This window comes from Podarcis pityusensis (assembly GCF_964106645.2).
Source record: "Podarcis pityusensis genome assembly, chromosome: 2".
Lineage (NCBI taxonomy): Eukaryota > Metazoa > Chordata > Lepidosauria > Squamata > Lacertidae > Podarcis > Podarcis pityusensis.
In genome coordinates this window covers 52,156,760-52,170,712 of record NC_138029.1, presented here as the reverse complement: position 1 = coordinate 52,170,712, position 13,953 = coordinate 52,156,760, and the positions used below count along the sequence as shown (strand labels likewise).

General features: G+C 43.6%; 1 protein-coding gene across 3 annotated transcripts in view; it reads left to right on the top strand.

Moving 5' to 3' along the window:
* NEURL1B (neuralized E3 ubiquitin protein ligase 1B) overlaps window positions 1-8,853 on the top strand; it is a 210,317-nt gene extending 201,464 nt beyond the window's left edge. For all 3 annotated transcript variants that reach the window (XM_080997200.1, XM_080997201.1, XM_080997202.1), the window contains 3 exons: window positions 3,990-4,697; window positions 6,329-6,454; window positions 8,603-8,853. In XM_080997200.1, coding sequence (XP_080853326.1) covers window positions 3,990-4,697; window positions 6,329-6,454; window positions 8,603-8,847 — 1,079 coding nt within the window. In that variant the 3' untranslated portion in view covers window positions 8,848-8,853. The remainder of the gene's footprint in view (window positions 1-3,989; window positions 4,698-6,328; window positions 6,455-8,602) is intronic.
* The last annotated feature ends 5,100 nt before the right edge of the window (window positions 8,854-13,953 follow it).

Below are 13,953 nucleotides of genomic sequence, written 5' to 3'. Positions count from 1 at the left end.
CTTCTGTATAGACCCTTTCGTCATGTTTCCCTTCTCTCAGAACAAGCTGTGTGAGATAGGTAGCGGTGCTTATGTTGTAAAGTGTAAAGCCCGGATACGAAGCTTGCATTTTCATTTTCATCCAGTCCTGTTACTGGGTAAAGGTAAAGGTAAAGGGACTCCTGACCATTAGGTCCAGTCGTGGCCAACTCTGGGGTTGCGGCACTCATCTCGCTTTGGCCGAGGAAGCCGGCGTACAGCTTCCGGGTCATGTGGCTAGCATGACTAAGCCACTTCTGGCGAACCAGAGCAGTGCACGGAAACACCGTTTACATTCCCGCCACAGCGGTACCTATTTATCTACCTGCACTTTGAGGTGCTTTCAAACTGCTAGGTTGGCAGGAGCAAGGACTGAGCAACGGGAGCTCATCCTGTCACAGGGATTCGAACCGCCGACCTTCTGATCAGCAAGTCCTAGGCTCTGTGGTTTAACCCACAGCACCACCTGTGTCCCTAACACTGTTACTGGGACTCGGGTTCAAATCCCTACTTAGGTATGAAGCTTACAGTCTCTCTGCCAAGCCTACCTCACAGGCTTGCTGTGAGGATAATAATGGAGAAGGAAAGAACCAGATGTGCCACCAAGAGCTCTTGGAGGAAAGGTGGAATGTAAATGTAATAAATAAATGAAATAAGCAAGCCCCTGCTTGCAAATGTGAAATCTTCAGGTGGGCATTCAGCTCCCTCGTGGTTAAATTGGATTGCACCATGGGGCAGATAAGCTGGCAACAGATATTTTTTCCCCAATTACAGTTGCCTAAATTAATACGCCAACACTTCAGAAATTTAAAACCAATGCCAGAAACTGCTCATAGTATTTATATTGGTAGCCTGTTCCTATTACATAAACTCACTTGATAAAACTGCAGGTGTATTTGTTGCATTGGTGCCCTTGGTGTGAGATAGCTTTTAACTTTTGGATCTGTGAGCCCCACAACCAAGGAGACCAAGCCAATGACATGAGGCCTTTTCCCCTTGCATTGGCTCCACAGATTGCCAGCTGTGTGTACCATTCAGTGCCATGACTCATCCTCCCTCTCCAGCTCAGGCTTTATAACCATTATCTCCTGTGACGGCCACTTAGAGCCTCTCATGTGGCATTCCTGCCCTATCAAGGTTTTTTAGAAAGCACAGCACCTTGACACAAGAGAAACGCCAGCTTCTCTGCTTATCAGAGGACTCCAGCGAGGGCAGCAATGTTGTAATTCTCTTTCCAAGAGTTTGGAAGCTTTTCCAAAGCATTGGGTTTTTCCTCTTCTTGAATCTATTCCGTCCAGGCAAGAGATTCCTCACTCTTGATTTATCACCTTGTCCTGTAGAGCTCAGGTGATAGCTTGGCTTCAGTTGGCGTACCTAGAAATACAGCTCAATGAGCCATGATTGTGGACTTATTTTTGTCCTTATAGACAAGCCTGATAGTATGTGTTTACAAAGCACTAGGGATCTTGGATGCTGCCTGTGATGTAATCTGCTGCCTCCAGTGTTCTCAGAACATGAGCACTAATACATGCGTCTAATGACAGCTTTATCTGAATAAAGCTGTCACAACCCCCTCCCCCCTTTCTGGTATTGGTTTACTGCACATATCTGCAGCTCTACAGTTGACTTCAAAGGACAGATTTGGCATTCCTGTCATCTTAATTGTGGACATGATTGTTAAAGATAACGTAGCTTCAGCAATAATGACATAATGAATGCATTAATGGAGAATAGTTCAAATCATTCTTAAATAGGCACAGTTTAAATTGGGGCTCTTAAAATTTTGAAAACCACCACCACAACCTCTCCCCATCTCCCCAAATTCTAAAGCCCCCTTTCCATGTCCTTCCACACCCCAAACAAGGGACACTTTTCCTGCTTAAAATTAAACAATCACCTATGAATAGTAAAGTGCCTTGCCAAAAGGCTATTGAAATTTATTCTGTGCCTTGCATAAGTGGGTATTTATGCCATACCAAGACCTAGCGTGATTCTGAAAATTGTCTTTACATTTTCACTGTGCCCTACTAAGCCTTGTCAGAAAGCTATGGTCTGTGGTGTGTTAGATCCTGCATTATGACCCTGGGTAGAGTTGAAGGAGCACAGCTCCTATGAAGTGAATTATACAATGGCTAGCTTGTCAGTGGAGGCAGCAGGTAGAAGCGAGGCCATTTCTCCCTCCCCCTGTAGTCTGTGGAACTATAGTTTACAATGTGCTATAGCACTTGTTGGCCACAGTCAATTAATTTGGACTGTGTGCCAAAAGCCCATTAAAATAAATGAGCATAACAGCACTTAACTCTTGCTGAATTTTGATTAGAGCCTTCAAAAGTGCTTGGCCGCCTCTTTCCCTTCAGAGCATCCATATGAAATAGATCACTATTATTACCATTTTACAGGTAGAAATGTAAGAGAAAGTGAGGGCCAAGTTGGATCACTTTTGTAGTGTCAGTAATTGGGGAGTGGCTGGAAGACGGGAACAGAGGGTATCCCAAATATAGAACTGTAGATGCTTCACAAAGCAGGATGCACTATGTACGAATTCATTATATCAACTCTTAAGATTGTAGATGTGAAGCTTTTATGACTTAAGCAATTAGAGAAAGCCACTCCTTTGAAATATTGAACTGGCTACTTGAGATCCTGAGGAGGAAGACAGGCTTTACTTTAACACCCCCTCCCAGATTCCTTCTGTCAAGAAAAGCTATGTGGCTAATCAAAATTGAAAGCTGTTTATACATTTGATTTTTCCATATATTGCATTGATAATCAACTTTAAGCACTTCAGATAAATTTTCAATACATTTCCACTTTTAAGGAGGCTAAAATACATGCAAATGCAGCAGAGTTATGTGTAACTTAAAATCAAGTTTAACAGTGTAAACCTGTGTACGTTTTCCCAGAAGTAAATCCCACTTAATTCAGTGTGTTTTATTCCTAAGTAAGCACGCACAGTACTGCAGCCTTAAGCTGCCATCCACAAGTCATGCCATGATTTCAGCATGAATTACTGTCTAGGTAGTGGCCCCCAGATTATAGATCTAAGATTTTGGGGAAATAATCTTATGATGATTCTTCCTTTTAGAAATCTGAATGTCCTAAATCAAAATTTGCCGAAGTATCTTGCCCTTTGCTTTCCTCATACCCATTCTTTTTCTCGTTATCAACTCTCAATAACTATACAGGGGAATGGTTCATATGGAGTGATGTGCTTCTAGTTTTATGCTTTGGGGCTAGAAATGTTTGTGGGTTTTTTTGTTTTTTTGTTTACATTGGGCACTATCAGATGGGAAGTTGTGCTGGGAAAGAGTTTGTCGCTTGTTCACATAGCCTGTCAGTAACAAATAGTCTAGTGTGCTTTGAAACATTTTTTTAAAGGTCACTACTGCTATTTTAGCATGCAAGTACATTACACACAATTTATTATTAATGGTCTAAAGTGATTAAAAGAGACTCTTTCCAGTCTCTCTTACATGAATTAAATTGGCAAGGACGGGGTGGGGGTGCGGAGGTATGAGAGAGATGAGACGAGGAAGGAATATTTATTCTCTCAAGTAGGTAGTGTAGTTTGCAGAATCTGCTTTTCTGCAATTAAGTGAGGCAGTGAACAGAAACAGGTCTCTTTTTGTGAGCACCAAATACAAGTCTGCAAGGAATAGAGGCCCCTGCATCAGGCAACCAGCTTGTAGTACGGTGTTCCATTGGACAGCGCTCCCGTAGAATAGCAAATATTGGTGGAGCTTTGTTTGATGGAAGAATTCCTAACTGCCTTGAAAATTCTGTGTTTCCAGATATTTTTCTTTATGTTCCTTTTTCCCACTTTAATTGGAAACACAGTTGGACTAGGAAAAGTATCATATTTGATGTTTTAAGTATGATGAAGGAGTGGCCAAAAAGCAACGATCAAGCCAGGGTAAGCTGCCATTTTCAGCTTGCCTCTAATACAGCTTTTCCTTCTCATTGCCTCACAGACAGCATGTTTGCCGAGACGATGACCTCCACCCGTCTCAGCAACGCACGACTCAGCACTTGCCTTCCACAGAGCAGCCACGACTCAGCCAACTTCAACAACAACGAACTGGAGAACAACCAGGTGGTGGCCAAAATTGCTAATCTGAACTTGAGCCGTATGCCTGCGCTGCCAACAGATAATCACACCATCCCTTGCTGTCCAAGCAGACGGCAGCTTGCCCAAGTGGTGCCTGCCTTTCTCGATACAGATCTGCGTTTCCACCCTACTCGTGGGCCCGACATTAACTTTTCTCAGGACCGGATGTCTGCCTGCACCAACTGGCAAGAGAGCAATAGGACTTTGGTGTTTTCCGACCGGCCTTTGCACATTGGCGAAAGCCTCTTTGTGGAAGTTGGACACCTGGGGCTGCCGTACTATGGAGCCCTCACGTTTGGCATCACTTCTTGTGATCCTGGTACTTTACGAACAAATGAGCTCCCAGCGGATCCAGACTTCCTTCTGGATCGCAAGGAATACTGGGTGGTTTGCCGAGGTTTCCCAGTCCTCAACAATGGGGACATCCTCAGCTTTGTGGTCTTGCCAAATGGAGAAGTGCACCATGGAATAAACGGGATCAACCGTGGGATGCTGATGTGCGTTGATACCTCGCAGTCACTGTGGGTATTTTTCACGATCCATGGTGTAATCAATCAACTCAAAATATTAGGTAAGTGCAGCTCAAAAATATGGGTGTAGTGTAGTGTAACGCTGAGATTTCTTTACAGCTTTGGAGAGGCATTGCATTCTCCCTGGCTTCAGTGGGCTGTTGCCTCTCTCTCTGGCATTTTATAGGCCAGCTAAACCCTTGTTGCCACCAGCTGTGCCTTGCATTGGCATTGCTGAAGCATGATCTTATATTTGGGGAGATATTCAAAACTAGATGACTCTGCCGCTTGTCTGGCAACTTGCATGTACTTTTTCATAAACTGAAGCTGGTAAATGTGCATACTGTTCTACAGTGGTACCTCGAGTTACAAACACCTCAGGTTACAAACGCTTCAGGTTACAAACTCCACTAACCTGCTAGAGTTACCTCGAGCTGAGAACTTTGCCCCAGGATGAGAACGGAAATTGTGTGCCAGCGGCGCAGCGGCAGCAAGAGGCCCCATTAGCGAAAGCACGCCTCTAGTTAAGAACAGTTTCAGGTTAAGAATGGACATGCGGAATGAATTAGGGTCATAACTAGATGTACCACTGTATACTGTTTCTACAAGCCTATGTGATCCATGCGATGGAGCAGAGAGGGATCTCGGTCACATCTGACTAGAACACTCAGGTAGGCCCTGGTGTATGGATCAATGTTACGCCAGTGCTGTAAGCTGCTGTAAGCAGCTTCAGTGGCCCTAGCACAGTTGCAAAGATGCAGATTGCCCTCTTGTACCACCACCAGTCCCCTTTTTGGTCACATACCAGTTTATGGGCCGTTTTGCCAATACAGAGGTCAGATCACTACTTGAGTTTTATATTCCTGGCTGAAAACTAGCATTGCTTTGGAATAGGGCTGATTGTAGTCCCATAATTCAGAACATCAGAATTGCCTTGCACAATCAGCCCAAGATTCCTCTGCTCCAGCATTCTCTTGCCAAAAAGCAGCCAAGCAGGGCATGAGGATTATGGCTACATTCCACTCTCACTTTGTTCTCAGCTTCTGGTCTGGATACATGTACCACTTCTGAGCAGGGAAGTTCCATTTAGCTATCCTGACTTAGAAGGCATCACTCTCAGTTGGCTGCACCCTTTTGGCTAGGTGGGGGTAGGCTGTATTTTAGTAACTTGACATCTTTCTTGGGGTCCTAAGTTCCTGTTTACAAGGTCCTTTGTAAGTGGAATTCACAGGACCTCTTTTCCTTTTCTTCAGACTGGTGATGCCTGCAAACCCTGCTTTGGACCAAACCACATACCCCACATGTATGGTGTCAGGTGTAGGGGCAGGTGGGTGTGGCTTGGTCAAAACAGTCTCATGGGCCCATGTTCTAGAGATTCTCCACCACTGGTCTTCAACCTCCTGGTTGGATCTTGCCAGTAAGATTTTTGCCCCTATCTGAATTGGGTGGGAATAGAGTGAGCTTTAACGAGGCAGTTAAGGCAAGCTTGGAACCAGAGGAAGCTCATTGTCTTTAAACAAATCAACCTGCTAATAAGTATTACAAAATACCAAGTTCCCAATTACACAGTAAGTCTGTTGTGGAGATGAAATGGATGGCGTTGTCCCAGGGTAGACTCAGTTCAGCACTGCATGCCTGAGAGATTCCTGCCCCACCCCTGAAGCTGACGGAACCTGTTATTTTGTATTTTCAGGCACTGTGCAGTCCAGCCCTGTGACAGTCTCTCCCTCAGGATCCCCTGGAGGCTCCCAATATGACAGTGACTCAGATATGGCTTTCAGCGTGAACAGGTCTTCTTCCGCTTCTGAGTCATCCCTAGGTAAGGGACCCTTTCGCTTTGTGCCTCCTGCACTCTTGTTGTTTGAATACACACATTTCACCCTGCCCAAAAGTTACGAGCCAGACCTTACAAGTTGAGTCTTGCTTTGCCTGAACGAGGCATGTTGCAATTTGCACAGTGTGTGCCGAACTTCCTCTTTCTTCCTGTGACAGAGGAGCGTCCAGATTTCCTGAAGCTGCTGTTGGGGTTGTGTTAGACTTTAATGCAAGCAGATGGAAGCCCTGAGAGTAACAAATGAGGTGACACCTGTTGCTGTCTGTAGGAAATATCTGTTACATCTTCCTACCTGAGGGATGGCTCAGTTGGTAGAGCATGGGACTATTAAGCTCAGGGTTGTGGGTTTGAGCCCCACATAGAGCAAAATATTCCAGCACTGCAGAGGGTTGGACTAGATGATACTCATGGTCCCTTCTAACTCTACAATTCTGTGAAGCCTAGAGAAACTAAAGCTACTTTACAAACCTGTCACACCCAGAACTCCATGGCATGATAAGTAAGAAGAGGAGTTTGGACTTGATATCCCGCCTTTCACTCCCCTTAATCTCATTTTCCCTTCTGTGAGGTGAGTGAGGCTGAGATACTTCAGATAAGTGTGACTAGCCCAAGGTCACCCAGCGGCTGCATGTGGAGGAGCGGGGAAGCGAACCCAGTTCACCAGATTATGAGTCCACCGCTCTTAACCACTACACCACACTGGCTCCCAAGAGTAGATGCCCCACTTTACCTGAACAGGAAAACCCATTACATGGCAGCCTGTTCTAGGGGAAGGGGAGCAAGGTGCTGCCCCAGTGCCCCCACAGAGCCATTGTTTGTCTATCTCAAGGGTGGGGAATCTTTGGTGGATGCCAACTCTCATCAGTCCCAGCAGGCATGGCCAATGAGTGGGAATCATGGAAATGGTCATGAGTCCAGCATCAGGAGGGCCGCAGGTTTCTCAGCCCTGGTCTATTCCCACAGTGGTTTCATGAACTGCTCCAGAAGGGGCTCCCTTGGTTGGGGTCATATGATCCCCATGTGACATTCGTAACAAGAAATGACCTTGTGTATGAAGAGCTGTCCTATGCTGTGTTTTTTTGCAGAACCAGGGTAGATAGAACATGAAATGCAATACAAAATCATTTGTATTAAAAACCAACAACAACCCAAAATTCACACAAATGTCACTCCACATGGCGCTACTGAAATCCTGCAAGGAATAAAGTTCCTATTGATGAGTGAAATATGGACTTCACAACCACTGAACCACAGCTGGATGAAAGCCAATACAGCATAATCCATCATCATGAGCTACTCTGCTCCATAAATATTAAGAGCTGGTAAAACATCCTTTGCTGGTTCAAAGCTCATGCTATAGGATTCTATTAATGGAGCTTTAGAATACAAAGTATATGATTGAAAACATTTTCTTAGTACTTTTATACTTTTATTTATTGAATTCATTATTAAATCTCCGACCATACAAATATTAACGCCAGGTAGCTACGAACAGCCCCAAATCCCATTCATTAAATGCAGAGCTGCTGTGCCAGTTACTGTAAATATTTTTTAAAGAAGCCAGCTTGTTTCTGTGATAAGTTTTATGTGCTGCTATATAAAATTCAGCTGAATATTCTGCTATGCACTTTAGAAATGGACTTTTAAAGAAAGTACCCCACCCCTTGCAAATACCAGATTCGGAAAGTTGCCGCAGCTGGTATGACTGCCAGGCAGCGAAACGGAATGGATAAGTGGTTCCTGCAACAGCCACAGCAGGGACAAATTATGATAGACAAAGTCTATGTAGCAGCACCCCATGCAAGTCATACTGCATGGCTTTGGTCTTTTAAAACCTCCTAAATGACAACTGTTTGAAACTGTAGTTTTTATGAATGTGGAAACAGGATTGATAGAGGTTTTGCTTCCCACAAAGGGTATATATGCAAACATTTCTTGAGTTCTGCTGTTCCCCCTCTGTGTCAAAGTGTTGCTGGTTTTAAAACATCCCCCAGACCTTTTTGTTCACAGGACGTTTGTCTAAAGGAAGCAGCCCTTTGCGTTCCCCATTTTTCTTTGCAGCCTGACATAAGAGGCTCAGATTAAAGGGAAGTGGTTCTGACTCGAGGTTTCTCTGTTCCCCATTCCTTGCAGTGACTGCTCCAAGTTCACCTCTGAGCCCTCCAGTGTCTCCCGTGTTCCCACCTCCGGAGCCGTCAAGCAGCAAGAATGGCGAGTGCACCGTTTGCTTTGACAACGAGGTGGACGTGGTGATCTACACCTGTGGACACATGTGCCTCTGCAACACCTGTGGTCTTAAGCTGAAGAAACAACTCAATGCCTGCTGTCCAATCTGCCGACGGGTCATCAAAGACATTATTAAAATCTACCGCCCTTAAACCCCATTTCCAGCCGTCCTGAGGGTGTGTGTGGAGGGGGCGAGGGGGCAGGAGGAAGAATGTTGTTACTCATTGCCACAACTTACCGTCACCGCTTATGGGTTATTGTGCTGGTTACAGAGTGGCTCTTTTGTCTATATTTCCGTGTTTTGACCAGTAGGAACCAATCAGGGATAATTAAGTGATCTGGGAAACACTCTGGTCCTTGTAGATGCTGAAGGTACAGCTGCTGAGTGGGAAGAGCTTCATCAAGATGCTGCTCTGCTGGGTTAAGGTGGGGGTGGGGGTGGGGGCTGAGCTGTAAGTACCTTTGCCATGAGGAGTCTCTCCCCACCCAGCAAAAGAAAATAAGACAGTGAACCCCACTTTGGGGGAATACTGGAGAAAACAATTGTTTGAATTAATAATAATAATTCTGGGCACCTCCCCCCACCATAATCATGGGATATTTACTGAATTAGGCAGTTTAATTACTGAAACAGCACTCTGGCAATTTCAAACAGGGATGAATATATGGGGAAGATTTAACAGAGGCACTGTGGAGTGAAATGACTCCTGTCATCTTGTTAAAATTGTGGGGAATAGGCAATGGATGACATTTGCTTCCTTCAAGGCACTTTTTCTCATTTATGGTTCAACAGGGGAAGCAGGTATGAGGAATAGGGAAGAAAAAGCTATCGATGTCCTTGGAACACAGCAAGTAAACAATCCCACTTTCCTCCTTTGTAAGTCACAGATTGAAGCTTCCTGTTGCACTGAGCAACTGTGAAGCACTTCTGTAGCTGGAGAGTGTTAACGTATTGGTAGGAGTAAGCCTCTGCATGCACAAGAGAAGCAGCTTCTTGCATGGCGGTTCTGAATCGTCACAGAAAGTAACCATGCTTAGAACCAAGCTACAAAGAAAGAAAGCTGATGGGGGGACTGTTAGGTTTCAAATGTCCAGAGTTCCCTCTCTTGAAATTTGTGCAAACAGCTGATGGATGTTTTCCTCTATTACTCCCCAGAGATTTTGTCAGTAAAGTATGCAGCCATGTGGAATCTCTCATTTCTTCCTCTCCAGGAAGTTGTCATCTACTCCACAATAGAGGCATCTTACTGAAATTTAAAAGCCCTTTTCTTGGCATTGTTTGTTGGAAAAAGAATTTGCAAGCTATTATTAGATGCTCCGGCTTTTAAGATAAATGCATTTTGATTGTGGTTATAGGAACCTCTGAACTCTACACTAGCCTGAATGGGATGTGAAATGTCTTGGGGCTTTAGGGGAGAGGTGCCATGCAAGCAATAAAGCAACTTTGCTTGACCTATCCGCCGATTCTCTTTCCTTGCTCAGTCTTTGTGTGGCAGCATCCTGCTACAGTGCACACAACTGTAGTTGCCCATAGGCAACCTGTCCCATTGCCATCTAAAAGCAGTAGAATTTATTCAGAGCAGGCTTTTTGCTGCTTCCACCTCAATAGAGGCATTCCATTCCATTGTGCAACAGATGCTCTAAAGCTGTGATCCTGATGTTTTATCTGATTTATGACGAGATCCTAGGATCTACTGTGGTGGAGCAGCTTGTAGGTCTTTCCAGGGCAGAAATGCTTACTTGGGAGCCTGCTAGGAGCCATTCTCAGCCCCAATATATGGCTGCATTCTTTTCCATAAAACAGCTATTCTGATCCTATGGGGCCCTTCTAGCAGGAAGAAGGCAGTTTTCCTTTTGGACAGCATACTTTGATATGCTGTGATGTCAATAAGGGAAATGTAAGCCAGTGCAAATTTTGGCCATAAATGACAAGGCATGTGGATCCCTTAGTGTGGAAAATAATACATAGTTTAAGGTGGAAGACAGCAATGGCTTTAGAGGGACAAATTATGTTTAGGGAATACGGAGTGCTTTGTAGACAAAAATGTGTGGACTAAGCTTCTCATAGTCCTTTGAGCAACATGGTAGCTGTACCTCATTGGGTAGCTGAGCCTCTCTTCTCCTCTGTCTTTAGTTTAAATGCTTTTCTAACCTTTAGCTCCTGGCAAAGTTGCTGTACTAGCATCGTTTGTGGGCTGCACTGGAAGCCAATGAATGCCAATGACACAATCCTAGCAGTCTTAAATTGCCACTGGCTACAGTTACATATTGGATAAGGAAAGGCATCAAACAAGACAGATAAGTTTCCATTTTCTTTAAGGTGCAGATAATATCTTTGTCAACAGGAAAGCCTGTTTCTTTTCCATTTTAGAGTGGTTTTGGACAACACTGTGGTGCATGATGACTTCCAGTAACTTTACAATAGTTTTGAGTATCCTAATTACCATACGGAAATGTGAAGGGCAGCGAGGTTAGTTTAAAAATGCCATCAGTTACTCTATAAACAACTTTTGCCTACATGGAATGCAACTGCTTTGTGATGAGATGAGTAACTGAGGCCTCCTAAAACCAAACAGGAGTCCTAGTCAGTGATTAAGAATCTCCATGAGCATTTACATTTAATTTTTGCACCGTCAGCTGTAGTCTATAACCATGGAGGAGACAATTAATAAGATGATTCCAGGTTGTTGAATCCACTTTAAAGAGTGGATCTTTGCATTTCTTGACCTCCACAATCAGCTTTTGCTGGTGTCAGCTTCTGACCCTGTTGTGCATGTTAATGATGGACAGCTGAAAAGTTTAGCGGGCAAAGGAGATGTGATGCTTGAATTGAGAAAGGGAGCAGATTTAACTTGGGCTACTAGTTGCACAGTAATATGTTAAAAAGCAGAGAGAAAGGGCAAAGCCACTCAGCTGATTGCAATTATTTAATCACCTGCTAAGTTCATTGCCATTGTTGGCACTGCTGTCAAGCTTTGTGCACGAAAGGCAGATCCTCCAAAAGTTATTTTTCACCATGCAGCTGTCTATTTGCTGTTAATACTTCATAGAGATACTTGTGTAAAGCAAAACTTCTTACCTTCTTCTTATGAAGCTGAGTCAAGCCAGCAACATGGAAGGGGCTGCCCACTTACTGACATGCGTTCCAAGGGGGTCTTTCCGCTCACTCTATTTCAGGTGCTGCTAGCTGCGCATGACCACAGTGCCAGATGTTTGCCGGGGACATGGCATGAATATATTCCTAGCATTTCAATTCCATCCTCAATTCCATCCTGCTTACTTAAGATGCCACTGAGCGACATAACTATGAATCAGAGTTAATTTGAATGAAATTTATTTGTCGTAGGTGCCATCACTGCAGCTAGAGTTAAGCTCTGGAGAAGCTTACCAGAAAGAAGTCAACAAATTTACATTTTTGCAGAGATGTAATTCTAAGGAAGGGTGACCATTTTTGTAGTCAGTGGGTTTGCTGATCAGTACTGATCACTACCTTCCATTCTACTCCCAACTCCCTGTGTAACGGGATTGGATTGTTCCCACCCCCTTTTAAAGTGCTGTAATTTTGGTAAAACTCTGCCAGCTGCTGTGTCATAGCAAAGCGCCCCTGAGCATTGCCCTTAGATACCTTTGGGCTAGAACTAGTTTCCAAACAGCAAGCCTATACACCACATACACCTGCCAGTAAGTCCCAATAGTCTCAATGGAGCTTACTTCTGCATTGACAAGTTGTGCTACAAGCGATCTTGGAAAGGTGTGCCTTTTTACTTTACTAGCTTCCAACTGCAATGGTATTTTGAAAAAGAAATTTGTAGACCTATGATAGTTCAAAATAAGTGGAGGAAAAGACATACGGTGTTTAATCTTTTCTGTTGGGAACAGACTGACCAAAAGGAGCAGCATCTGACATGAGCTTTATTAGGCAGAGTTAAGTCCACAGCCTAAGTGTTGCTGTGAAGCAAGCTGGGGAAGCAGCGTTAATGGACATGCAGCTTTACTTATTCCAGTCTCACAAGGAATTCTCAAACTCTGACAGACAACTTTTAGGAAGTAGAGGCTATTTAGCAACTTGTTCTTGCTATTGCTTTTTTTGTTTTGTTTTGAGAAAAGTATCTGTTCAGAAGATCTGTTTGTGCCTTATAAGGTGTCTGTGCACTTTTTATCCTTTTTAATGCTACTTTTAAAAATGGAGAGAAAAAAAGACCCTAATCGATGGTTGGTAGTTTTTATAGAATTTTATGTGTTCACCAAGAACTTTGCTCTTTTTTTATATTGGAGTGAAAATTTTATGTTTTAATTGAAACTTTGCTGCCGTCCTCCTCCCCATCTCCTCTTTGTATAAAAGCTTTTTAAAAAGTTTTGAGATTTCTGAAACTTCTTGATATTTTTCTGGTTCATGACAGTGATCTGTATATCACATTCTCAAACAAGCCAGATTTTAATCTCTCTGTAATAGAACTTTCAATGCAGATTCTTTGGGGAGGGAAGTTTGCACTTCTCTACATGTTAATACTCTCTAGCATTGTGATCTGTAGTGTGTGTGTGTGTATGTTTTTTATTTTGTTCTGTTTTACATTAATATAAAATTTTACCTGTTTTATGAAACAAAATGTTGGCTTGTAAAATATTCCCACCGGCCTGAAGTGGAAAAAATGGTAAAAGCAGAGAGCATGTCTGTTATAGGCTTTAGAAGCAGGTCCTTGCAACCTGAAACTTCTTTGATGGCTCTTGCCCAGACCTTTCACCTTCAATAAACAGGGATTTGCTGCTTAAGTTTGTCTGCACCTGTAGTACCCTTTGTTGCCTCTGGTAAAAATCCAATTTATATGCAGGACTACCACCGGTCCTGTTGTTAAGGTGACTTGTTAAAAGTTGGGGTGAAAATGAGAACAAATCAAAAGATCAATGGATCCAGGCCAGCATTCAGATGACCATGCCTCATGACTTTAGCCTGTTCATGTGAGCTGTGGTTAAACCAGGAAGCCACAAATGAAACAGTTTACAATTTTTGTCCAAACTGGAACAATATGGTTACCTGCTTTAGACCAACCCAGCATCTGGGTTGAAGCTGATTTGAGATCCTTGATGTTTAGGAGACTTCCTAGTTTAACCACAGCTCGCACAAAGGGACTCCATACAGATTCAATGGGCTCATTCATATCAGATCACTGTGTAAATTTTGCAAAGAAGTCAATGATCAAGTTGTCAAGTGGTGTTCATAGTTCGAATTACATTCTGTGAAAGGGCCTCTCTCTGCACAC